The following is a 25,865-nucleotide window of genomic DNA, read 5'->3' as shown; positions in this document are numbered from 1 at the left end:
GTTGTTGTTGTTGTTGTTGTTTTTAAAAAAAGCCACCTTGATCTTCTGAAAAATAGGTTGGATATCACTTTTTAACCTAAATAAATAAATGCCCTATAATCCGTGTCTTCTTCCTCTTCTGTTCCTCTATCTATTTCTTTTGAGCAGCTGCTGGCACAGTGAGCAAATTAATCACAAAGAAACATGCTATATGTTGTAGTCATAATTGCATGCAAATATCTTTTTGACCTGCTTCCAAACTAGAGTGGAAGTAGCAGGCAGCTTCCGGGCTCAGGTTACTGGAAGGGCTACAGCATGCAAACTGGATCTTGCCAGTTCTTTTGGGGGGTAGCCGGTGCTATGGGACTCTTCTGGGCTCCCCCACTTGTTGAGTCGATAAACTGGTGATTTAATAATGCAGCTTCAGAGTTCTATGTTCCCCAGAGCCCTGTCTAGCATCCCATCTGAACCTTGTCCAATTTGCATTGTTTCACACCCTGGTTAGGCCTTGCCTTGCTGCCCTGCAGAACACAACACCTGCTTGACAAGACAACAGGTCCACCTGGTTTAGTGTCCTCTTCCCCACAGCGGCTGACCGGGGGGTGCTTTCAGGTTGCATAATTATAGTTTACTGGGTGACACAACAAACTCACTTCCCTAAAATATCCATCACACTGTAACAAAGTGTTTTCCAGCACTGAAACTTATTCTGATTTCACAAGGAAACTCATCTCCCCTCCATCCTGACCTGACCTGTCTGTTTGCACAGTTGCAAGATTTGGCAATATCACAAAGCACTGTGAAATCCTTATTGGCTGTACAGTGGTACCTCGGGTTAAGTACTTAATTCTTTCCAGAGGTCCGTTCTTAACCTGAAACTGTTCTTAACCTGAAGCATCGCTTTAGCTAATGGGGCCTCCCGCTGCTGCCGGAGCGCGATTTCTGTTCTCAACCTGAAGCAAAGTTCTTAACCTGAAGCACTATTTCTGAGTTAGCGGAGTTTGTAACCTGAAGCATATGTAACCTGAAGTGTATGTAACCCGAGGTACCACTGTATATAAAATATTATAGAAACACCTGTCATTAAGCACAGCAAATGTCTATTAGAGAATGTGTTTAGGGGAATTCCCCAGTATTCTTTGGGGGTCAAAATACTAAGGCTGCATACACTGTGTGTGCGCCCCCCAAAACCCAGGAACCTTAGTATACCCCTCATGGTGCTACAATTCCCAGCACCTTTAAGCTACACTTCCCAGGATTCTCTGGGGTGGGGGAATATGCTTTCAATGTATGGCGTGCACGAAGTGACGGGTTTTGTCAGAAAACTCGTTTCCCCGCGTACAAACCCCGCCACGGAAATCCCGTCCGTTTGTCAGACATTTTATGCCTGAGGTTAGACGGAGGATGGGATCTGGTCTCATCCAGGATCTGCTTTGGAGAAACAACAACTGGGCCACGCTGCGCCGCAGCAGCACCTTCCCTTGCTTGTTGTTTGCTGCTGCCTCTATTCTGCTGCAGAGGCGCAGCGCTCAGCCGTTTGCAGCCCAGCCTCTCGCCTCTCCCCGGAGCCGCATCCTGGGGCCGAGCTGCGCCTTTACGCGCCCTGACAGGTGCTGCTCGGCGGGGCGACGGGGACGGAGCTCGCCGATTGGCAACTCGCGAGGAGATCGGGATGATGTAACCGCACATGTCCCGATGCCATTGGCGGAGAGGCGGTCCCGGCCAGCTGACCGAGGTCCATTGGGCCGGCGGAGGGGTACATCCCCGCTCCTAGCCTCGGTTGCTGCAAGCAGCCCCGTGCGCAAAAGTGGGCGCTGCTCCCCGCCGGCCTCGCCCCTGCCGGCCCGTGCAGGCTCCCCGGAAGGGCGAGCGGGGGCGAGGGAAGGTAGGTGCCCCGGACGCGGGTGGAAGAGATCGGAACAAACAGGTCCTTTCCCCCCTGCCGCGGGGAGTGGAAAATGGGTGGGCATCGCAAGCTTCCCCCACCCTCCGGTCCGTCTGCAGCCTCTCCTCTCCGCCATAGGGCGCACCGTCGCCTGCAGGAGAGGTCAGAGCCATCGTCTCTCTCTCCAGGGCCTTCGTGGGTGGGTCCGGCCCACAGGCCTAGTCAGGGTCCCATGCTGCTCCCTCCATAAATTGCGATCCCCGGTTAGGTGCGGCCGGTGCTTGTTTTTTGCAAATAAATCCCATTTATTGCGGACTTGCTCCCCAGCAAGCGCGTGACGGATTGCCCTGCATGCAGAAGTGCCGCACGCGATGAATGGCAGGATTTTGCCAAATTCAAACCAGGCGTTGGGCAGTCAGTCAGGATGGCGGAAATCGGGTGCCAACTTGGAAAAATAAATAAATTGTGGGGGGCCAAGTAAGCCCCGACCACCATAATCGATCACATGACACAGACAGACACCCACCCATCATTTGAATGGGAATGCCCACCAACTTTGTGGGGGCCCCGGCCCCTAGGAGTTGGCTCCTACGTCGGGTGAATGGCTGTTCTAACTCGCTTCAATAAACTGCGAAGCCTAGCGGGTTATGGTTTTCATTCTGCATAAATTAATCCCTAAGAATGGTTGTGCAGTGTGAGGATTAGCAGGCTGCGAGATGGAGTTCACTCTTAATAGGTTGCTCCACCCAGGATCTATGGGTCGCCAGACTGGGGCTGGTTTCTCCATCAAATGTGTTCTGGGCACTCCTGGGTTTTCCCTTCTGTTCTATAGCAATGTGATGCCCTCCAGTTGCGGCTAGACTACAGCTCCCATCATCCTTCACCATTAGCCATGCTGGCCTATTTGTTGTATACCCCAGGAGGTAGGTTAGGTTGAGAGTGAGTGACTGGCCCAAGGTCACCCAGTGAGCTTCATGGCCAAGTGGAGATTTGAATCCTGGTCTCCCAGGTCCTAGTCTTAACCACGACGCCTCTCTGACTCATGGGAACTGTAGTCCCAACAGCATCCAGAGGGCACCACGTTGATTACCCCTGCTCTATAGATAGGAAGTTGATGGGCAGAGGCTTGAAGGCTTCTGTGCGTGGGTGTGTTTTAAAATGCTATGTGAATTGGTTCTTTTATTTCAGGCTTCCTCAAACTCCGCCCTCCAGATGTTTTGAGACTACAATTCCCATCATCCCTGACCACTGGTCCTGCTAGGGATCATGAGAGTTGTAGGCCAAAAATATCTGGAGGGCTGAGTTTTGTATGCTAATAACTGTATAGTTATGCAGAACTACCTGCCCTGGACCTTAGGGTGGGTAATAATAGTAATAGTAATAGTAATAGTAATAGTAATAGTAATAGTAATATATTTCTGTTCCCTGAGGGCTTGAAATGATGCACATGTAGCAAGGGATAACAAAACTCCTGATCTAGCTCCCGCTGCAGGAATGCTCGGATTCCCAAAAAACAGGGTTGAAGCACAATCCACAGATTTGTTCCTTGTTATTCGCCTGGAATTAAAATGATGCTTGGGGAGATGCAGTTCACAGTGGTCTGTTGCCCAGGATTTATTTCATTTAGAAAATCTTTACCATTGATCATCACTTGAGGCACTTTTTCATGTGCCCCCCTCCTTGGGACGCCTGGAGAACGGGCCTTTTCAGTGGTGGCTCCCTGTTTGCAGAATGCTCTCCCCAGGGTGGCTCATCTGGCACCCTCATTACATAGTGCCAGCTGCCATGTAAAAAAATCATTTTTTGCCAGGCTCTTAATCTTATCTGTGGCCACCTTTGAGTTGGTGGAATGTTTTAATCCTGCCTTTTATAAAATAGGATTGTCTTTTTAATTTTTCTCCCATTTCCCCTTTTATGCCAGTTTCAATGTATGTAATTGTTTGATTGTTTATTGTGAGTCGCTTTGAGTTACCTTGGTTTTTAAAAAAGTGAGCAATAAATTTAATAAATAAAAATAAATGTAGAGCGGACCATTTGTTCCTCTAAGAGCATCAGGTTCTGTACCCTGAAACTCCCTGAGGTAAAAATGTTCAGGCCCCTGGCCAGAGTAAGGCTCTTGAAAGCAGGTAAAATGTCATTTCAAGATTTCAAGCCTACATATGTTTTGGATTCCAACTTCCATCAGTCCAGGCTGCATGGCCAGCTGTCAGGGTAGATGAGATTTGGAGTCCAAGCACACGTGGAGAGCATCATATTGGGAAAGGCCTAACCCTGATTCTTCTCTCCTGCCTAGAGCAATTTAACAATGAAGGACCATTGTCCTCCATACGTGCTGCACCCTGGGCCCACTATTTTGCATCTCGTTCCAATTCATAGAAATCATAGAATTGTAGAGTTGGGACCCTAAGCACCATCTAGTCCAACCCCTTGCAATGCAGGGAAATGCTGTCCTATTCAAACCTGCAACCTTGGCATTATTAGCACCACGCTTTAACCAACTGTTGACATCGTAAGGGCTGTAATGAATGAACCTAAGTTCGCTGTGCCCATTAACTTCAGTGGCTGTATTCCGAGTTGGCATAGCATTGAATCCCATAATTCCAGGGGGCAGAGAGTAGATCCCACAAGCCTGTAGCTTGCCATTTTTCGTATCCTGAGCTCTAGGCTGGGATCTACCAGTGCTGCAGGGGGGGAATAATCGCACCCTCCTCCTCCTGGCTTTATTTAGCAGTGAGAGCAGCTACGAGGATCCATTTCAGGCCTTTATTTTTAGGCAGAGATTCCTTCACTCGCATCCTGGAAACAGCTTCGGAAGCTGGCGTCAGTCCCTGGGATCTGAATTTGCAATATCCGGTGCTGGCTGGGGGCCTGCTCTCCTCTGCAACAACTAGCCTGAAGAGGCGCTTTTTCCTCACTACACAACATGCCTGCTCAGCTTGCGAGACGGCAAGATGGCTGCCACGTACAGTGGTCTTCCTGGTGCTTGACAGCCCCTCTCCTCCCCTCCCAGCCCCCAATTGTGAAGGCCTCTCAGACAGGTGGCAAAGACAGGTTTCTGCAACTAGCGGACTGCGCTGGCTGCTACAGAGAAAGGCCTAGCCAGGCAGCCCAGATGCATTGTGGGTCATTCGGCAAGGTTACTGAGTCGTAACGCAGTTTCTGGGTAGGCCTCAACCCATAAAATCCTAAGAGTTGGAGGGGATCTTGTTGCTTGCCTTGTCCTGGCCCCAATGAAGGGGATCCAAAGCTAGGGCACTCCAAAGTCTAGCTGAAGGCTTCCAGGAACCAAGAGCCAGCAAGCAACCCATCTAATGGCATGCACGCCATTCATTTAAAGCAGATGACTTCATGAGCGTAGCCAGGATTAATGGTGGGAGGGCAGGCTTTATGTTGGGCGAGGTAGAACCTCAGTTAGTTAAGTATTTGTATGCATGACTTTCCCCTTAGAGCCCTGGGAACTGTAGTTTACCCCCCTCATGGCACTATGGTTCCCAGCCCCCTTAAACTATTCCCAGGATTCTTGGGAGAGTTTAAATGTATGGTGCTTTTGCAGCCCGACTCCATTGCTGAAGAAAAAGCAATGAGTGTTCAGTGTTAGTAATTCACTGCAGCGGATAAATATTGAAAAAGAAATGAAAAATCAGAATAATCAGCTTCTATCACAGGAGGGTGTGTGTGTGGAGATTTCACATCCTAGCATTGCCAGTGAGATTTGCAAGCTTTTCCAACAGGACCACCCACTTGAAGGCTCCTCCTCCTTTCTTCCAGCCTGGTCCCTGCCCTCCTGAAGATGGCTTTGCCCTGGAAGAAGATGGCGTCTGCTTGGCTCCCGCTTCTCTTGCTGCTCCTCAGGGTTCGAAGCGGGAGCCCTTCTCAGCAAGAGCCCTGCCAGACGTGCCGCGACCTGGCCAGCAACTTCAATAAGGTGGGAGGCTTGAAAGAGCATTTCGGCTTGGGCTGAGGTGTGTGATGGCTCTTGCACAAAGTAGGGACTTGGCAAGCATTTTGAGATGGGATGCTACACGGTCTCTAGCCTAGCCCCTGAGCTCCTGTCTCCTAGGAGGGCTAGGACTGGAGCAAGAAAAAAGACAGACAGACAGAGATAGGGGGTGGGGGTTCAAGCAGAGGGACTTGGTGAGCCTCTGTTTTAAAAATCGAGGGTGTGTGGGTTGCTGCATGCAGGTCGTGGGGTGAAAGGGTTGCTGCGCTCAGGGTTGCTGGGGGAAGGGGAGACAAGAAAATTAGTTTTGGGATTGCTGTGAGCCTTCTCCTGCTTTCCCAGGGTCTGGAGCGGACACAGCGAGAGAACTTCGGGGGCGGGAACACAGCCTGGGAAGAAGAGAAGCTTGCAAAATATGCAAACAGGTGACCTGAGGTCTGGGCTGGGCCAGGCCGTTGGTGAGATGCTGCTGCCTTGATGGGAGGGGTGGGGTGGGGATGGCAAACCTACACTAATAATCCTGATCATGAAAGAGCTCAGAAAAATCAGCATGGCCAAGATGGCGCCATTAAATGTAGTCTGCGACCTCTGCTGCAGAATTAAGCGGAGTACGGAAAACTCCGGCTGAAACTGATGTTCTTGATTGTTAAAAGCAAGTTACTAGCCCTCAGGATTATACGGATTAGAGAAGGAAATGTTGTCAGCCCTGACAAACATCTTGCCTGTTTATTCCATGATAGCGCAGCTGTCGCCCACGAGCTCCCCAGGGTGGCTTGTCAGCCATATTGCCACCTCCTGACTTTACTCAGGGGGGCAAAAGGGAACTCCTTAGGGACTGGCTGCTTGAGCAGAGTAAACGCAAGCTCTCCTGGTGGAGTTTTGAGAAGAAGATAGGGCCAGCCAGACTTTGCTGGTCAAAAGAGGGACAGAGGTTTACAAATGGTTGATTGGGCAGTAGACTGGTTAGCAGGGGAAGCAGAGAGGGCAGACTTTGTAACGCTGGTGGAGGGACTGCTTTGCTTTTCCCAGCTGCCTTGATGTTCACCCGGCCTCTTTCCCTCCTTTCAGTGAGACCCGCCTGCTGGAAGTCTTGGAGGGTGTGTGCGCCACATCAGACTTTGCATGCCACCAGCTGTTGGAGCAGGGAGAAGACCATGTGGAGCATTGGTGGTTCCATGAGTGAGTGGGAAAGAGCAAGAGTTTCCATCATGGAATGTTTCCTTACGCATCCCAGGACCTGCTTCTGGTTCCGTGCTCAGTATGTTTGTAGCTATAGGCCAGGGATGGGGAATGTGTGCCCCCCCCCCAGGTGTGGTTGAACTACAGCTCCCATCATCCCTCCCTGTTGACTGGGCCTGATGGGAGTTGGAGTCCAGCAACAACAGGAAGGCCACAGGTGTCTCTATCCTTGCCTGATAGAACATCTCTTCCGAGGGGGTCTTTCCTGCCTATTTCTGGCTGCTCCATTCTCGAGCGCAGTGGAAGAACTGTGCGGGGCCTGTGGTATAAATAAGTCCCAGCATGGGACCAGGGCGTAACAGAGGCTCTCTTTTCCCCAGGCAGCGACAGCACCCTGACTTTTTCCAGTGGCTCTGCATGGATGCGCTGAAACTGTGCTGCCCTCCCGGCACTTACGGCCCTGACTGCCACAGTAAGTGGTGCTGTGTGGCTTCCTGTGTTGTTGCGATGATGAGTGATCAGTGCCATGTACCTCAAACTCACTTTGATACCACTTTTGCAGTCATTTGCAATCAGTCCTTTTACGCGGTTGGCGCTGTGGGTAAAACCTCAGCGCCTAGGACTTGCCGATCATATGGTCGGCGGTTCGAATCCCCGCGGCGGGGTGAGCTCCCGTCGTTTGGTCCCAGCTCCTGCCCACCTAGCAGTTCGAAAGCACCCCTAAGTGCAAGTAGATAAATAGGTACCGCTTTATAGCGGGAAGGTAAACGGCGTTTCTGTGTGCTGCGCTGGTGCAGGCTCGCCAGAGCAGCTTTGTCATGCTAGCCGGAAGTGTCTTCGGACAGCGCTAGCTCCCGGCCTCTTAAGCGAGATGGGTGCGCAACTCCAGAGTTGGTCATGACTGGCCTGTACGGGCAGGGGTACCTTTACCTTTACCTTACAATTAGTCTTTTTACAGCCCTGGGAACTGTAGTTTGGTCCAGGTGCTGATATCACAGAGCTACGACTCCCAGCACCCTTAACAAACTACAGTTCCCAGGATTCTCCATCAAGTGGTGCAATAGCACTTTCAATGTATGGAGTAGGTGTGACCTCTGAGTTTATATGCTGGATGCCTCAGTTCCCTATTGGGGGTCACTCAAAGACACTCGTTTGCGCTGTGGGATATTTCTTTGGCTGGTTTGCTGGGAGTGGCTTCTATCCAAATCAGCCCTCCATAGCCAAAGAGGACTTGTCCCGAGGTACTTAATTGTGAAAGACTGATGGATGGGAAAGTGGGGAGGGAGAGTCTTGTTTTTCCTAAAAAGCTAGGTCAGTGGTGGCGAACCTGTGTCACGCATGCCAGAGAAGGCACTCAGTGTTAGGAGCTCATCCTACACTCGAGTAGGACCCTGGTAGAGACACATGCCTGACAGGCATGTTCTCTCCCTCCTGGTCGTTCGTTAGGGAGTTTCAAAAGCTTTCTTCAGCCCAAACATCACAGCGACCGATGCCAACAGACATCAGCACACTTAGGGATCCGCAGAGTCTTCGCAGCTTGCGTGACAGACCTCAGCATTTTGGCTAATCTACTTTATTTACATATAAACACACACTGCAACATGGCTCCCCCTCTCTCTAGCATCAGACAGCAAATTGAAAAGAACAAAGGACAGCAGTCCCACTTCACGGAACACAGTAACACAAACATCCTGTCTTCATCACTTCCCACTTTGTGGAGTCAAAACATATACCGTAATGTGATAGACAACAATCCCATGACTGCAATCATGGAGCAGGAATTCTAACACTCAGAACCCTCTCTGTGGGCACATGCCGTCGCCCCAGCAGAGCCATAGCTTCTGTGCTGGGGGTGGGAGAGGAGGAGGAGGAAGGCTCACGCACACCCAAAGCCTGCAGCCCTGGTACCGTAGCGAGCAGGCAAGGGATGTCACTGCCTCCCCCCCCCCCCCAGCCTGCTCCACTTCTGAGAGATCCCCGCCTCCACTCCTGCTTGCAGGCAAGTAGGAGTAGGATCGGGTTGCTCAGCTGGGGAGGTGCAGGCTCCGTCACACTTTCCGTTGAGGGGTTCGTGGCTGCAGTCCCCTCAAGGGAGAAGTTTAAAGGGGCCCCCAGCTCTGCATCAGATCCCCTGCAAGCCCATGAAGGCAGCCAGGCTGAATAGTTGCTGGGGTTGGGGAAGGTGGAGGCAGCCCGGAAGCTGCATCTGAGAGCCCCTGCACCACCTGAAGGCAGCCAAGCGCTCCAGGGGCTCTCAGATGCACACAAGCAGGAGCGGGAGCGGGCAGCTCAGCTGAGTTATGCCATAAAATTATATATCAATGGAAATAGAATTTAATGAAGAATATAGTGCAGTAACTTTATGAAGAATTATTTATTACAACAGCAGTCATGAAGAAGAAACGTGAAACACACAGAAGAAATGAAATATACAGGTTAAATTGCCATGTTGGCACTCTGCGATAAATAAGTGGGTTTTGGGTTGCAGTTTGGGCACTCTGTCTCTAAAAGGTTCGCCATCACTGAACTAATAATAATAATAATAATAATTTTTAATTATACCCCGCCCTCCCCAGCCAAGGCCGGGCTCAGGGCGGCTAACAAGCAATAATAAAAATAAGTTGAATGAATACAACTTAAAAACAAAATTAAAATACAGCATTAAAATATTGAAACATTAAAATATTAAAATGTAGCCTCATCTCAGGAGGAGAAAGGAAAAGAAAAAAGAAAGAGGGGGAGGGAATCAAATTGGAAAAGCACTGGGTGAATATGCTCCCATGGCAGAGACCCCGTGAGGAGCCTCGCTGCAGCATTCTACACCCGCTGGAGTTTCTGGGACAGCTTCAAGGGCAGCCCCACGTAGAGCGAATTACAGTAGTCAAGCCTGGAGGTGACCGTCGCTTGGATCACTGTGGCCAGGTCGGGGTGGGAAAGGTGCATTTAGGATTATCAGCCCCCCAGAAAGTGTGGCTGGTTGATGGAATCCAGCGATTGTTAATCATGTTGTCCACTTCTTGGGACTGAGGGATAGCTCAGTTGGTAGAGCACGAGACTCTTAATCTCAGGGCTGTGGGTTCAAGTCCCCCATTGGGCAAAAGATTCCTTCACTGTAGGGGATTGTACTAGGTGACCCTCAAGGTCCCTTCCGACTACAGTCTATGATTCTAAGGGAAGCTGGCCAAATTGAAGTGGTGGAGTATGCGGGCAGCTGGGGCCCTTGAACAGAGACAGATACAGAATTGTTACCGTTCCAGAGTAAATGCGTATTGAATGGGGTCGTGTCCTGAATCGGGCGCTCTGCGTGTTGCCATTTAAGGTCAAGCGACTGCTGAACCCCAGCATTTACTCACATCTTTCCACAGCCTGCCCTGGGGGTGCCCAGAAGCCTTGCAGCGGGTATGGGCAGTGCGACGGTGATGGCACACGCAGGGGCACCGGCCTATGCATGTGCCAGACGGGTTACGGTGGCCCCTTCTGTTCCGAATGTGGAGATGGCTACTACGAAGCTTCTCGCAACGACAGCCACCTGGTATGTGCGGGTATGTAGAGTGCCCATGCTTTGCTAGACTGGGGGCAGGGTCTGGAGATGTAAGCTCTGCTGCCCGTGCTGGTTAGTGACTTCCCTTCCTGCCATCCCCTTCCTTTCTTGTTTCCCTTGAATACTCACAACCACACTGTTCGTGAGCTTCCCCCTGTCTGTGGTGCAATGGGGTTCCGGAAATCTCCACAATATTCCATCAAATGAAACGTATAAACCTCATTGTATCCATCTATCAGGGACGCGGGTGGCGCTGTGGGTTAAACTGCAGAGCCTAGGACTTGCCAATCAGAAGGTCGGCGGTTCAAATCCCCGTGACGGGGTGAGCTCCCGTTGCTCAGTCCCTGCTCCTGCTTACCTAGCAGTTCAAAAGCATGTCTAAGTGCAAGTAGATAAATAGGTACCGCTCCGGCGGGAAGGTAAACGCCGTTTCCGTGCGCTGCTCTGGTTCGCCAGAAGTGGCTTAGTCATGCTGGCCACATGACCTGGAAGCTGTACGCCGGTTCCCTCGGCCAATAAAGCGAGAGGAGCGCCGCAACCCCAGAGTCGGTCACTACTGGACCTAATGGTCAGGGGTCCCTTTACCATTTTTATCCATCTATCTCTTATATAAGCTGGTGTACACATTCCCCTGGCATCCCTAGGCATGCACACATACTCTAAATAAGGCAATCTAATAATATGTTGCACTATATTATTATTTATTAAATAAATATGTATGACACCCTACATCCGTAGATCTCAGGGCTGTTCACAGCATACAGTGTAATAATAGTTAATATTTATTGCTTAGCGTCACTGTTAGCACGTATTGCTAAAAGAATATTTAGGAACACAGGAGTCCGCTTCATTCCAGGTCAGACTGTCTGTTTATCTAGCCCAGGGATAGCCAACGTGGCATCCTCTAGATGTTGCTGAACTACAACTCCCATCAGCCTCAGCCAGCAACAGTAGTCAATAATGGTGGAAGTTGTAGTCCAACATCTGGAGTCCTGTCTAATCTGTCTGGCAGTGACTCCAGAGCTTGAGTCAGAGAGGGATCTTTCCCCCATTTGATCTTTTTAGGTGAATGAGCCAGATGTTAAACCTGAGCCCTTGAGGCTGGGGCTGAATCCTTGTTACCACCGTACCACCTGGCCTCCTTGAGCCCTGTTTCCTAAAACTGGTTTTAATTGGCTAAACACTGGCCTTGTCTGTAGGTACTGTCGCCACAGCTGATCACTCTTATATTTTCAACCTGGGCTGAATTAAGCGAAACACGTAGCGAGCTGCCTTTATACAAAGTCAGACCCATGGACCATGTACCTCAGTATTGTCTACACTGGCTGGCAGCAGCTCCCTGAGGTTGCAGGTAGAGAACCATGCCTGGGATGGAGCCTGGGGCCTTCTGCATCGCAGGCAGATGGTTTTACCACTGAGCTACTGCCCTTCCTCAAAAGCGGAAGTGTCACAGACATGATTTTACGTTCCTCACCACTGTATTGGGTTGAGTGGTGCCTGCGTTTCCTGTTTACCTCCTCCTCTTCCTCCTTCCCTTATCACCTTAGGCCTGAGGGTGTTAAAGTGCTATGTAGGCCCCTTCCTTACGTATCCCTCCCTCCCTTCCGTAGTTCGTATCAGTCCTTCGTGAGCTATTACTCTAGCCTGGGCTTGAGAAGATGGGGAGCTTTTTGCTCTTCCCCCCTACACACTAGGCTCTCTTCCCCTCTCAGAGTGCTACCGGGCCTGCGGACGCTGTTCAGGCCCCGAAGATTCAAGCTGCCTGCGCTGCAAGAGGGGCTGGATGCTTCATGACCGAAGGTGCATTGGTGAGTTTGTGGGACTAGGCCGGAAAGAATCCATGGTTGCTTAGCAACCAGTGAAAAAGGATTTGAGGTACTGTGTATTTTGGATATAGGTCCCTTGCAGGGACACGGGTGGCGCTGTGGGTTAAACCACAGTGCCTAGGACTCGCCGATCGGAAGGTTGGCGGTTCGAATCCCTGCGACAGGGTGAGCTCCCGTTGCTCAGTCCCTGCTCCTGCCCACCTAGCAGTTCGAAAGCACGTCAAAGTGCAAGTAGATAAATAGGTACCGCTCCGGCGGGAAGGTAAACGGCGTTTCTGTACGCTGCTCTGGTTCGCCACATGACCCAGAGGCTGTACGCCTGCTCCCTCGGCCAATAAAGCAAGATGAGCGCCGCAACCCCAGAATCGTCCGCAACTGGACCTAACGGTCAGGGGTCCCTTTACCTTTACCTTGCAGGGTGGTGCTGATTATTGGGGGGGGGGGGGCAAAGGAAGATGATTCCCACATGGGGAGAGAACAGGAACTGCTCTGCGTGAGCCCTGGGTTGACAGATCTCTCTTTGTCCCACACAGACATAGATGAATGTGGCACAGACATGGCGCACTGCCGGGCCAACCAGTTTTGCGTCAACACCGAGGGGTCCTATGAGTGCCGAGGTAAGAGCCCCCGAGCCTTAAAAGTGTGCTGCCCTTAGACAAGTGACTTGGCTCTGCAGAATAATTTATAGCACTGTACCCTGTTCCTCCACCACAACCCCCTTCCTGGACAAAATAAAAATATTTATTCCAGGTTGGACCGATCACTCTTTTGCTGGGGTGGAAGAGGAGGAGAAATATAAGCAGCAAGGGCTTGAGAACAAAGCCCATTTGGAAACCTTCACCAACAGAACTTTAGCGTTCCTTGTCCGCATCCAGTTTCCAGACCTGCCTCTTAATCCTGCCTTTCCCTTTCTGTTCAGATTGTGCCAAGGCCTGCATTGGCTGCATGGGTGCCGGCCCTTCCCGCTGCAAGAAATGCAACAAGGGTTATCGGCGCGATGGTGTCAAGTGCCTTGGTAAGCCCTCTCAAGCAGTTATCTCACAGCTAACCCTTCCCTGCGTGACAAAGCTAGTAGACAAAGCTCTGCCTTTTGTTTGGCCTATCAATGAAGCATCATTTAAGGCTGCTGTTCTATTCCTGCCAGTCATCTGACTGTCCGTTGTCGCTGTAACTTCTCTGTGCCTCCCCCCCCCCCAATTTTCTGTTTCCTTTCTGGAATCCTGGGTCCCTTTTATTGCTGTGCATCTTTCAGCAATCAGTTTCTTCGTACACTTAGGAACTCACTGGCTAGTGATGCCAGGCAGGCACCCACTTAAAACATTTCTGTTCAGGGAAGTGGATCTAGACACATGGATGTGAATGTGCTGTAATTTTATTATTTATTTATTTATTTATTTATTTATACTGTTATTAAATTTGTATACTCGTAGATGTCAGGGTGGTTCACCACATAAAATTACAATATAAAAAACACAAAATACAGTGGTACCTCAGGTTACATATGCTTCAAGTTACATACGCTTCAGGTTACAGACTCCGCTAACCCAGAAATAGTGCTTCAGGTTAAGAACTTTGCTTCAGGATGGGAACAGAAATCGTGCTCCGGCGGCATGGCAGCAGCAGGAGGCCCCATTAGCTAAAGTGGTGCTTCAGGTTAAGAACAGTTTCAGGTTAAGTACTGACCTCCGGAACGAATTAAGTACCACTGTACATAATAAAGGTACCACTGTACATAATAAAAATAAAAGCAAAGATGACCCAATAATCCCCCCCCTCCACATTTAAAAGGGCATTGAATGTCAGTCAGCGAAAAACCTGGTTGTTTTTGCCTGGTTGTCTAAATTAATGATGGCGCCAGCCGAATCTCCCTGGGGAGAGCATTCCACACATGGGGAGCCTGCAGAAAAGGCCCATTTACTCTTAATTTTCTTTTACTCCTTTAATTTTCATTATTTTCAATGTATTTATTTTTAATTGATGATTTTTATTGTTTCTTGGGAAATCACCGGAAGGTTTTACTACAGTCAAGCGATAGAATGCTCTCTGTCTGTATATAAGGTGGGAGGGTTGGGGCCTAGAAAGGTTATTCCACCCTCTGTGGGGAAATGGTTCCTAACCACCTAGTGTGACTCCCATGCCCCCTTCTGCCAGATGTGGATGAATGTGCTGGGGACATGGAAGAACCCGTATGCACAGGCGCCAACGAGGCCTGTGAGAACACGGACGGCAGCTACCGGTGTGTCTGCGCAGAGGGACATGTTCGCAAGGAGGGGATCTGTGTGGAAGACAAACCCCCAGGTAAACCTCTGCAGCAGCATCGCTCTTTACAGCACATGTTCTCTAGCTGGGGAATTGGAGGAGGCAATGGTGCCCTGTGGGGGTCAGTCTCTAGGGCTTGCCTTCTACCCCGGAAGCAGTTTCGTCGGCCATTTTGTAGGTTGCTGTGTAGGTTTGTTCAGAAGATGACTTTGGCCTAACAAACCAAGTCTCTCATAAGTGGTGTGGCTCCACAGAAAAGTTAACGCTACCTGTCAGACAAGGCTTCCTTCTTATGGAGACGGGCACTCAAGATACAGCATTACATGCAAATAAAAACACTTTAATACAAGTTTTCAGAACGATGGCGAGAGTTTGCTTCACAAGTGAGGAGGGCCAGCTGGTGCCATCAGCTCCTGAAGTTTGCCTGAGGATATTTTTGTCGCATTGCTTATTCTAATATTTTAAATCGCACGCTGTCTTTACAGAAAGGCGGCACATAATGAATGCAATTAGTAATAAATAAACCGCCTGTTGTAGCAAAACCATCGAAGAGGCCAGCACATTTATTATGCCATGAGTCATAGGGCTGTGGCCCCAAAGACTTGCGACATGATAAATTTGTCCGTCCTTTCAGTCTCTCTCGTTTCTATTTAATGCTAAGTGTGGAGGTAAAATGCAAAATCAGACCAAAGTTTTTATTAAAACTTGGTGCAGCCACTAGGAGGCTCTAGATGACAAAAGCTGTCAGTTTCCCTTTTCTTACGACTTGTTCCTTCTCCCACAGATGCTCCAGAGAAAGGATTCTTTGACGACATCACGGACGACGAGGTGGTTGTGCTGCAGCAGATGTTCTTCGGTGCCATTATCTGCGCGCTGGCCACCCTAGCTGCAAAAGGAGACATGGTCTTCACCGCCATTTTCATTGGTGCCGTGGCCGCTATGGCCGGCTACTGGCTGTCTGAGCGCAGTGACCGCGTTCTGGACGGCTTTATCAAAGGCAGATAGTGCACGGGCCAAGTGAACGTCCCCTTCTGCATCCTGCCTCAGAGAGCCAGCTGGTGGGCAGGAATCCCTTGACCTCACCCCTTTAAAAATCCAGATTCAAGAGGCAGAAAGACCAGGCCATATCCCACTCTGGGCTGTTGGTAGCCTTGGCCTAGCATGCTATGAAGGTAGAAAGGGGACGCAAGAGGAAATGAGCTCTGCAGTTTGGCTTGAGAGGAGGGCTGTTGGCGTGGCTTCACATGGAGGTGGAAGTACCCCTTAATGGTGCAAGAGGACTGATCTGGGTCACCATCAGTGGGGCCTGAAAAAACCAGGTCCCCGTTACTCTCTGACTGGCCTGGCCCTCACTGCATGTGGGATGATCTCAAGTGTGTTCCTACCTGTGAATTCCAGTCTCCCCCACACTGGTCAACTCAGATGGACCAGGAAAAGGGTTGTCTCACTGTGGAAAGAAACACAGGGTGGGTGAGCTTGGAATTGCTCCCTGCTGGCTCTTGGAGGGGCTGCCTCTATGGTTGGGAGCTGATCTACACGTTATGCTGGAGGAAATGGCAAAAACTGAGGCAGTACCATTCTGGATGGTTAGCACTTTGAATGCTTCTCCCACCTAAAAAAATATATCCCTGCATTCAGTGAGCCAGCACCATTGTTGAGAATCATAACTGTCAACTTTCCCCTTTTTAAAAGGGAAATTCCCTTATACCGAATAGGAAGACAAGGGGAAAGTTGACAGCTATGGTGAGAATGGTTTAAGGCATGGCTAGGGAACCTGAAGTCTCCTAGTTATTGGTGAACCCCCATCATTCCTGATCACACTGTACTGGCTGGGGTTGATGGGTGTCCCACAATATCTGGAGGACCACATGTTCCCTATCTCTGATTTAGGACATAACCTTCTCCCTGATAGGCTAGCTTACTTAATGCAGGGAGTTTTATTGGGAGGGAGCATTCAAAGGTAAGGTCCCACTCACCCCTGCCGTCTGAAGTGGTACAGTCCAGAATTCTGTTTTCCCCGCCAGTCTCTCCTTGCCTCCTTCTGCATAATGTGTGAAACAGCTCCGGTGCTGCCAAGGGGCAGTGCGTGAGGCAGAGGAAAGCTTGATTGGCACGCATGCCTATCCTTGCCCCTTTACATCTGCCCACTCAACCATTTGTCCGTCCATCTCTCAGGAAATTAAAGGTCTCTCTGTCCACATCCCACGTGGTTCTGGCTCTCTCTCTCCTGCGCTAATTTCCAATTCTAGTGCAGGGTGTGTGTCAAAGCTTGGGACGAGGCCTGCTATCTCAGCCACTCTTAGATTTAAGGCATTTGTTCTAAAAATAAACACTGAAAAATCTCGCTGGTTACTTCGCACACACGTGACACACAAACAACTGCATACTCTCGGAAGCGGCTCTCGGAATATCCTCTTCTTCCTCCCTTCGCTACCCTTCCCCCCGCAAACTCCTTGTGGGTGTTCTCTCATGTTGTGCAGATAAACTCCTGGCATTTCCAGCAGGGGCAAAACAGGGTGACAAGGGACTATTTCCCTCCGCAGGCCTTTGGAGAGCTCAACACTTACTGTGCTTGTCAGAGGAGGCCCTTCTCTGTGTTCCACATTTTGGAGAAGTACGTAGGGTTGCCATACTCCCAAAAGTGAAAATCCGTAAAAAGTTGTTTGATAGTGGGATTTTTTGGTCCATGTTGTTGTCCCTCCCAAAAATACGTTTTTTGACAATTTAACATCCATATTACTTACTTATTCATCCCTTCTAGATTTCCCCCCACCCCACCCCTAGTTTCCAATTTCTCCCCTTTATTACCTTACACATCTTTAGTTTCCTATTCAGTTGCAAGTCCGTTGATAATCCTAATTTACATGACTTCATAGATGCTATGTCAATCCTGCTAATGTTTTCAAGTCTTTACAGTAGAGCTTAAGATAGTGTATATATTTAGTCCAGTCTTGTATAAACTTTTTTTTCAACTTGGTCCTGGATTTTCACGGCCCTCTTTACCATTTCGGCATAGTCTGTCGTCTTAGTTATCCATTCCTCCTTCGTTGGTACTTCCTCTTCTTTCCATTTCTGGGCAAGTAGCATCCTTGCGGCTATATTAAAAGCATTTAAAAAATAAAATTACCCCTACTTGCCATACGTCCAGGTTTCCCCGGACATTTTGCCAATTCAGCAAAAATCTGCTCAGACGCCATTTTGCAGCCCAATTCCTGGACGTATGACAGCCCTATGTGCAAAAGAGAGGGACTTTGCTCTGGAGGTGTCATCCTGACTATGGAATGAACGCTCCCTGCTCCCTGTGGGAGATATGTCTGGCAACCACCAGTGCATTCATTTCGACACCAAGTTAAAGCCTTTTTATTTCACCAGGCGTCTTGCACCACAATTATTCTTTTTTTAGCTAGCTGGATTGTGTTATTTCTCTTTAAGTCTGCTTCATTGTTTGTCAGCCTAAAAAGCTGCCTTTAGACTGAGCCAGACTCTAGATCAGTATTTCCTACACGGAATGGCAGCAGCTCTTTGGGGCCTGGCGTTCGAACAGGACTCTCTTCCACTGCTACCTGGACACTGAATGTGAGGCCTACTGTGTGTGAGGTAGACTGCCATTCAGCTAGGACCCTTCCCATTCTTTATTTTTGCAATTTCAGATTTCTTTGTATGCTGGTGGGAAATCCCTTTGATGAAGGCGAACTTTCGCCCTTTTATAAAAACAAAACACAAGTAAGATAAGCATTTGGGAAATGGTCCCTGAAGTGAAGCCTCCTGCTCCCTCCCCCCACTTTACAATATCATTATTTATTAAATTTATATCCCACCCTTCCTCCCAAAGGAGTCCAGGGTGGCAAGGATGTAGTGTGCCTTCTGGAAGGGGAAGGGCGAGTAAATGAGATTTTCCTGCAGTTTAAGGGGTGGCAGATGATACCCAGCTGTTTTGAAGCAAGTAGATGACCGAACCTTCTCGGTTCCCACCCCACAAACCTTTGCTCCCTTATCCCTCTTTTCCCACAGTTATTCCAGTTGCTCAAAACAGCGCAGTCAGAGATTTAGCCCCCGACTTTCGACCAGATTAGTCTGGGTAGCTGCTGCCTCTCTCTCCCTTTATCAGTCCATTCATAGCTGTTGAGCTCTTCAGAGGTTCGGCCCTCCATCACACCTTTGGTGTCAGTTTCCAATAGCTCTGCAATGTTTCAAAGGACGCGTCACCCACCCATGGTTCCAAGGGAAGGCCGGTTGATCTCTGTAATCTTTGCTGCCCCGGGTTACAGCAGCCATTCCCAGAATTCATTGCTTCTGAGGCTAAGTGCCTGAAAGCATAAATAACATTTTTTGCCCCTAACTAATCAAGCCAATGAGCCTCTGAACAAGTTTGTGAGTTAAATGCCTTTGCACACGAGAGAGAACCTCTTGTAGCTTCTACTAAAGACATGAGAGGTTTTTTGTCACCCGCCCACCCAAATGTGAATATGATAATCTCCTGAACCACCCCCACGGTACTCTCTTAGTCAGATTTAGTTGTCTCACGGCATGCAGTCGCCAGTCTCAGTTATTAGAACCCTGCTTTCATCCATAAACAGTGAAATGGTATGAAAATTCATTCTGATCGTATTCCTGCAAGGCTGCGGGGGAGAATGACTAAGAAATGGAAGCACTTTTGTCAAGCTGAAAATGCTTTGCGTGACTGTAAACGCCTTCATAATAAATGGCTTCTCTTCATAATAACAGCTTGGTTTTCTGAAAAGGGTGACAGCAATATCTTCCAAAGGAACAAGGCAAGCTGGCAGGTGATGTAGCTTCATGCCTGATAAACTGGCCTTTGAATTGCAAATCGGGAGCAAGCCTGGCGGGTTGCTGGCAGGGAGTGCATAGCTCATCTCAAACTGCAGCTGCGCAGGTGCGCCACTGCAGCTGGAAGTTGGGCCTTGAGACGATACACCCCACATTTCTGCCTTTACTGTTAGCCTATGCAGTCAGTACAGTATGTATTGCCTTTCATGCAGGCCTCTGTGGTGCTCCGATCTTCAGAAATAAGCAAGGAAATAAAAGATTCTGCCCTGACAAGCTGGATTCTGTGGTCTTTAAATCGTACCAGTCTGCATTACAGTGGTACGATTACCTCAGGTTACAGACACTTCAGGTTACAGATGCTTCAGGTTACAGACTCCGCTAACCCAGAAACAGTACCTCAGGTTCAGAACTTTACTTCAGGATGAGAACAGAAATTGTGCGGCGGCAGCGGGAGGCCCCATTAGCTAAAGAGGTACCTCAGGTTAAGAACAGTTTCAGGTAAGAACGGATCTCCAGAACGAATTAAGTTCTTAACCTGAGGTACCACTGTATATGGCTTTCCTCTGCATACTTTTATTATTCTGCATTTTTGCTAGTCATAGTGGGGAGCTGCGCTGGACACCGAAATCTTACGCCGACCACCCCTCTCTCTTTCCAAAAAGTGTTACTGGGATCTTTTAAAGAAAAAGGGAAATTACGCCGGGTCTCACATGCAGACAGCCAGTCAATTCCAACAAAAGTTGTGTACACGTTACCAATTTAAATCGCAGCTAGGATTTTCTTTTTTCCTAATTCAGATCAAAAAAGGTTTTGAGGGGGAAACACATTTAAATGCAGAATTTTATAAGGAACGACAGGACAGATATGGATCAGGGCTAACATTGCTTCCCAAACACATGGTGTAAGCTCACTGCATGCAGATGATGATGATGATTAATTTGTACCCTGCTTTTCTCCCTGACGAGACTCAAGGCAGCTTTAAGATAAAAATAAAAGCTGCAATTCTGTATGTATACTCAAAAATGACCCCCCATGGAGTTCAATCAGACTTAATCAGATTGCAGTCTCAGTTGGTCTTAAAGGCCCATATATTTTAAAACCTGTCTTCATGAGGGTTAGAAACTTGCTTTAAAAAACAAACACATACACACAGGCTGATATTTCAATTTCCACTAGTCTAAAAGTCTACAGTTACACGCAAGTTGCAAGGCTTTCATGCCTGAATGATTGCAGGATGCCTTGTAAGGACACCCAGCTACCAAATTGTAGGGTGGTGGGGAGAGAGAAAGGTTAGCCATAGACCACATATGTTATATGCAGAAGATCCTGGGTTCATGGCGTAGCCAAGGTCTGCTCATTGCAAGAGGAGTAGAAAGTGGTTGGTTACTGTGTGCAGCTAGCTGAACGGGATAAAAAGGTTTAACAAGCTATATTCGTAACACTATACTGCTGCTTCATTTGTGAATTTAATATCTGCTGCTGGGGATCTCTCCCAGCAGGAGAGTATGCAAAGCTCCACATTTTGAATCCAGGTACCCAGCCATTTTCTTTTGTCGTTCACAGGGATTCATAATATTTCCCTCCCGGCAAGAGGCTGCAGATGTTGGCTCTTTGCTGAAATGCTGGGAGATGCTTCTACGATAGGGCTGCCACACGTCCTGGAATTGGGCTGGAAAATGGCGTCCGGGAGGATTTTCGGCAAAATGTCTAGGGAAAACTGGACATACAGCAAGTTGGGCTCAACAACTTCCAACACCCCCCCTCAACAAAACCCCAAACCTCTGCCTGGATTTTCACTTTTGGGAATATGGGAACCCTAGCTAAAGGCCTGTGTGGCTAAGTCTGCACCACAGCCAAAGTTGTCCTTCGTGTGAGGGTGCCGTTCCAGTTCAAAGAATTGTAACAGAGCAGCTCCTGTTCCCGCAAGCCTCCCAGGCCTCCCATAGCCTCTCATCCTGCCACTGCAATTCAATCAGCTGGGGAAGGGAAGGCAGGCAAACGTGTCTGCGGGAAGCTGGAGTGCTATTTTGGATTTCAGCTGGGAGCATAATTCATCACGTTTCAAAGATATTCGTTGCCACCGCTTTTTTATTTATTTTTGCTCATAACTGTAGCCGTAGGAACAGCTTAGGCCACATGTGCAGAGACACGCACGCCAATTTCTGCTTTTTGAAATCAAGGGGTTTTGTGCTATTGAATAGCTGGCATGTATAACCCGTGGTTACACAAGCCTGCTTATGTGCATTAACAGATGGAGGTGGCGAAGTTCTGAGGTGACAGAATGGACCGAAGGCAGGACGTCACATTTCTTAAATATTTTCTCACATGAAAATATTCCTCCCTGCGTGTAGTGAGCCAGCACGTTATGGATTATGGGCCATGCAAAAGCAGAAGCAGGCTTGAAAGAACATACTTGGTAACTCACTTGGTGTGATGGTCCTTCAAATACAAAGGCCATCTTCAAATATCTGAAAGGCTGTGTCACACAGATGATGGAGCAAACTGGTTTTGTGTTGCTCCACACAGACGGCAAGACCTAGAATCATAGAATCATAGAGTTGGAAGAGACCACAAGGGCCATTGAGTCCAACCCCCTGCCAAGCAGGAAACACCATCAGAGCACTCCTGACATATGGTCGTCAAGCCTTTGCTTAAAGACCTCCAAAGAAGGAGACTCCACCACACTCCTTGGCAGCAAATTCCACTGCCGAACAGCTCTTACTGTCAGGAAGTTCTTCCTAATGTTTAGGTGGAATCTTCTTTCTTGTCGTTTGGATCCATTGCTCCGTGTCCACTTCTCTGGAGCAGCAGAAAACAACCTTTCTCCCTCCTCTATGTGACATCCTTTTATATATTTGACCTGAGCCAACAGATTCGAACTCCAAGAAAGGAGATATCGACTAAACACTAGGAAGAATTTCCTGATGGCACAAGCAGCTTAACAGTAGAATAGAGAGTGTTGGAAAATGGTACATACAATCGTAGAGTTGGAAGACACCATGCCGATCTAGTCCACCCCGCTGCAATATCTCAGTGTTAGATGGAGGATTCTGGCCCCATCTGCACTATATCTTTAAAGCAGGCTGATACCACTTTAAACAGTCACGGCTTCCCCCCAAAGAATCCTGTGAACTGTAGTTTGTTAAGGGTGTTTAGAGTTGTTAGGAGGTCCATAGCCCTCTCAGAGTTACGTTTTCAGAGTGGCTCGACAGCCAGTCCCTCTTCCCAGAGAACTCTGGAAACTGAGGCTCTGTGAGGGGGATAGACATCTCCTAACAACTGTCAGCACCCTTCTGAAACTACAATTCCCAGGATTGGGGTGTGTGTGAACTATTTAAAGTGGTATGAGCCTGCTTTGAATGTATACTGCAGATGAGGCCTAAATGACCTTGTGCCCAACCACAACCAACAGAATTTTGCAGTGTATTTCAGTTTGCATAATTTTGACAGGCTGAAGCTGAATCCAGCTTCTCTTGGTTCAGAGTCTGGGCTGCTTTTGCAAGGAATTTAGATATTATTTCACACAGTCCTGACCACCACAGCCCTCCCTGCCCGCCCCCTTCCCAGCAGCTCTCTGTTGTTTCACAGACACTCACACAAACGCACCATCGCTAGACGGCAGTCCTTAGCAGGTGCCCATCTTGACCTCTGGTATTACTACTAGCCATGGCGCCATTTGCACTGTGTCTGCCCTCTTCCCGCATTGGCTGTTTGCAGTGGCATAACATTGTTTTATACTCTGTGTAAGCAGCAAGAGATGGCAGACATGCAGCAGCCCCCCCCCCCATCTCTCTCCAGTTCTGCCTTAAGTGGCTTGGCCTATTTATAGCTTGGGCTGTGCTAACCTTATCCACAAAGAAGAGAACCAATGCAGGAGCTACGACCAGGAGGGAGGCCAAATTGGGGCTGACTTCTGGATCTCATCTGGGGAGGAATGGGGTGGGGTTTCTTGAAGCCCAATCTTAAAAAGAAACAGGATTCGGAGCAGCTGGTCTGCAAGATCACATAAGTAACGGACATGAAATAAATCTTTTGTCAAGACCCTTAAAATCTTCCTCTTTCCCCCTGCCTCTTTCTTGTAGTTTTTCTCAGCTGGGAGTGGGGGTTCAAACACACACAGGTGTACATAAAACAAATAAAATCAAATTTAAAAAATCCTTCCAGTAGTACCTTAGAGACCAACTAAGTTAGTTATTGGTATGAGCTTTCATGTGCATGCACACTTCTTCAGATATCACACGAAAGTTCATACCAATAACTAGCTTACTTGGTCTCTAAGGTGCTACTGGAAGGATTTTCCAAATTTTATTTTATTTTGTTTCGACTACAGCAGACCAACACGGCTACCTACCTGTAACTAGGTGTATATAAGTATTTGAGCAGTGGTGTTGAGGAGTGGTTACGCGGGACCAGAAACTAGGGAGACCTGGGTTCAACTCCATGCCACTCAGCCATGAAGCTCACTGGATGACTTTGAGCCAGTCATTATTGCTCAGCATGACTTACCTCTCAGGGTTGTTCAGAGGCTCCAATGCATGCAGGGAGAGACATGACTGCTGCCCTCGGCTCCTTTGTGGCAAGGGATTAAATATATTTAAGGTAGATAGGTGGCTGTCAACTTAAAGTTTCACCCAAGAGTGCACTCACTGCAATCAATGAACTTAACCAAGTTAGGCGGGCTCTGAATAAAACTCAGTTGAATACCACCCTCCGTGTTTAATAAACGGACTGTGCACCAGGGATCTGATTTAGGGGACGATTGCCCTCATGTCCTGCATGGGGGGGACGCAGGTGGCACTGTGGTCTAAACCACTGAGCCTCTTGGGCTTGCTGATCAGAAGGTCGGCAGTTCGAATCCCCGCAACGGGGTGAGCTCCCATTGCTCGATCTCTGCTCCTGCCAACCTAGCAGTCCGGAAGCACGTCAAAGTGCAAGTAGATAAATAGGCGGGAAGGTAAATGGCATTTCCATGCGCTGCTCTGGTTCGCCAGAAGCGGCTTAGTCATGCTGGCCACATGATCCGGAAGCTGTACGCCGGCTCCCTCAGCCAATAAAGCGAGAGGAGCGCCGCAACCCCAGAGTCGGACACGACTGGACCTAATGGTTAGGGGTCCCTTTACCTTTACCTGCATGTGGGCTTCCTGAAGGCATCTGGATGAGGCCACTATGAGAACAGGATGTTGGTCTAGATGGGCCTTTGGCCTGATCCACCAGGGCTCTTCTAATATTCCCATGTGTGGCTTTCAAATTCAAAGACTATGATAGGGCTCTTATGGCTGGAGCCCATTGGGGTTGTTGGGGCAGAAGGTAGGAAGGCCCAACATTTGGTAGCACCAGAGATGTAATTCTGAGATACCTTAACTTGGAGGAAATATTGTTTTAACAGAAAGTGGAGTAGATAGACGTTCGCATCAACTGAAAGTTTTAAATACAGTGGTACCTCGGGTTACAGACACTTCAGGTTACAGACTCTGCTAACCCAGAAATAGTACCTCAGGTTAAGAACTTTGCTTCAGGATCAGAACGGAAATCGCACGATGGCGGTGCAGCGGCAACCGGTCAAGTGGTACCTCAGGTTAAGAATGGTTTCAGGTTAAGAATGGACTTCCAGAACGAATTAACCCGAGGTACCACTGTAAATATATATATATATATATATTTATGTAACCGCCAGATGTGAAAACGGAAGTTCATCCTCTGTAATTTTTGCTAATGTTTATTTTCTTATGCCTTCTTTATTTTTCTCTTTTTCTCTCACTTCTATCTCAGTTGTCCCTTTCTTTCCTTTTTCTTCTCTGTTTTGTATCTTTCGTAACTGCAGCTTTGTTGTTTTATGGAAAATATTAATTAAAAAACATTTTTTAAAAAAATAGGTGGCGCCAGAACCAATGGCGGGCTGAGTTCTACAACGGGAACACTGAGGCTAAGGAGGAAGACGCTGACAGACAACTCCACCTCATGAAGGAGACACACAGGTTGTTAAGGAGACACACTGGAGCGGTTCCTCGCCCTAGTGGACCAGCTTCCACTGTCTGCATGCGCTTTCCCTCAGAGCCTCACCCTCACAGCCCTTCTTCGCTCTTCCGTCACTAATGAAGTGTTTTGTAACCCCTCCGAGTCCCACAGAACTGAGCAAGAAACTATATCCGAAGCCAGGGTTAACATTCTCTGACAGCTTTATTTCATTTTTTTTCTTTTTGGCACAAACAGACCACATGGACATTCGAAAGTACCCCTGTCCAACCGCAGATCCGGACAGTTCCATCCTTTCATTCCCCTGTCGGGGGGAGAGGTAAGTTGCCAGGGAAGTTGCAAAATTGTGCTATTTGCTCCAATCTGACAAAGCAGCATTCCTGTGTGAATTTCAAGCTCGTCCTGCAACATCTTTCCACCCCCCACACAACTCCAGGCCAAGTTCTGAGTTTCAGTCAAACTCTGGCAAATTTTGATTATTATTATTTTTTATAA

At 48.5% G+C, this 25,865-nt stretch overlaps 1 protein-coding gene across 4 annotated transcripts; it reads left to right on the top strand.

Annotated features, from left to right (window-relative positions):
* Positions 1 to 1,351: 1,351 nt before the first annotated feature.
* CRELD1 (cysteine rich with EGF like domains 1) lies at positions 1,352 to 16,809 on the top strand. Of its 4 annotated transcripts, none has more exons than XM_081853093.1 (11): positions 1,352 to 1,868; positions 5,633 to 5,789; positions 6,147 to 6,229; positions 6,873 to 6,983; positions 7,364 to 7,455; positions 10,349 to 10,525; positions 12,237 to 12,332; positions 12,884 to 12,967; positions 13,270 to 13,365; positions 14,502 to 14,648; positions 15,394 to 16,809. In XM_081853093.1, exons 1-11 carry the CDS (start codon positions 1,363 to 1,365, stop codon positions 15,612 to 15,614), a joined length of 1,770 nt encoding a protein of 589 aa, XP_081709219.1. In that variant the 5' UTR covers positions 1,352 to 1,362; the 3' UTR covers positions 15,615 to 16,809. The 4 variants fall into 4 exon arrangements, with proteins under 4 accessions (XP_081709219.1, XP_081709222.1, XP_081709221.1 ...); XM_081853096.1 differs by having other exon boundaries at positions 1,731 to 1,864; positions 5,596 to 5,789; XM_081853095.1 differs by having other exon boundaries at positions 1,734 to 1,864.
* Positions 16,810 to 25,865: the final 9,056 nt, after the last annotated feature.

Source organism: Podarcis erhardii (genome assembly GCF_964252035.2).
Source record: "Podarcis erhardii genome assembly, chromosome: 2".
Lineage (NCBI taxonomy): Eukaryota > Metazoa > Chordata > Lepidosauria > Squamata > Lacertidae > Podarcis > Podarcis erhardii.
This window is presented reverse-complemented; position numbering and strand designations above follow the sequence as displayed.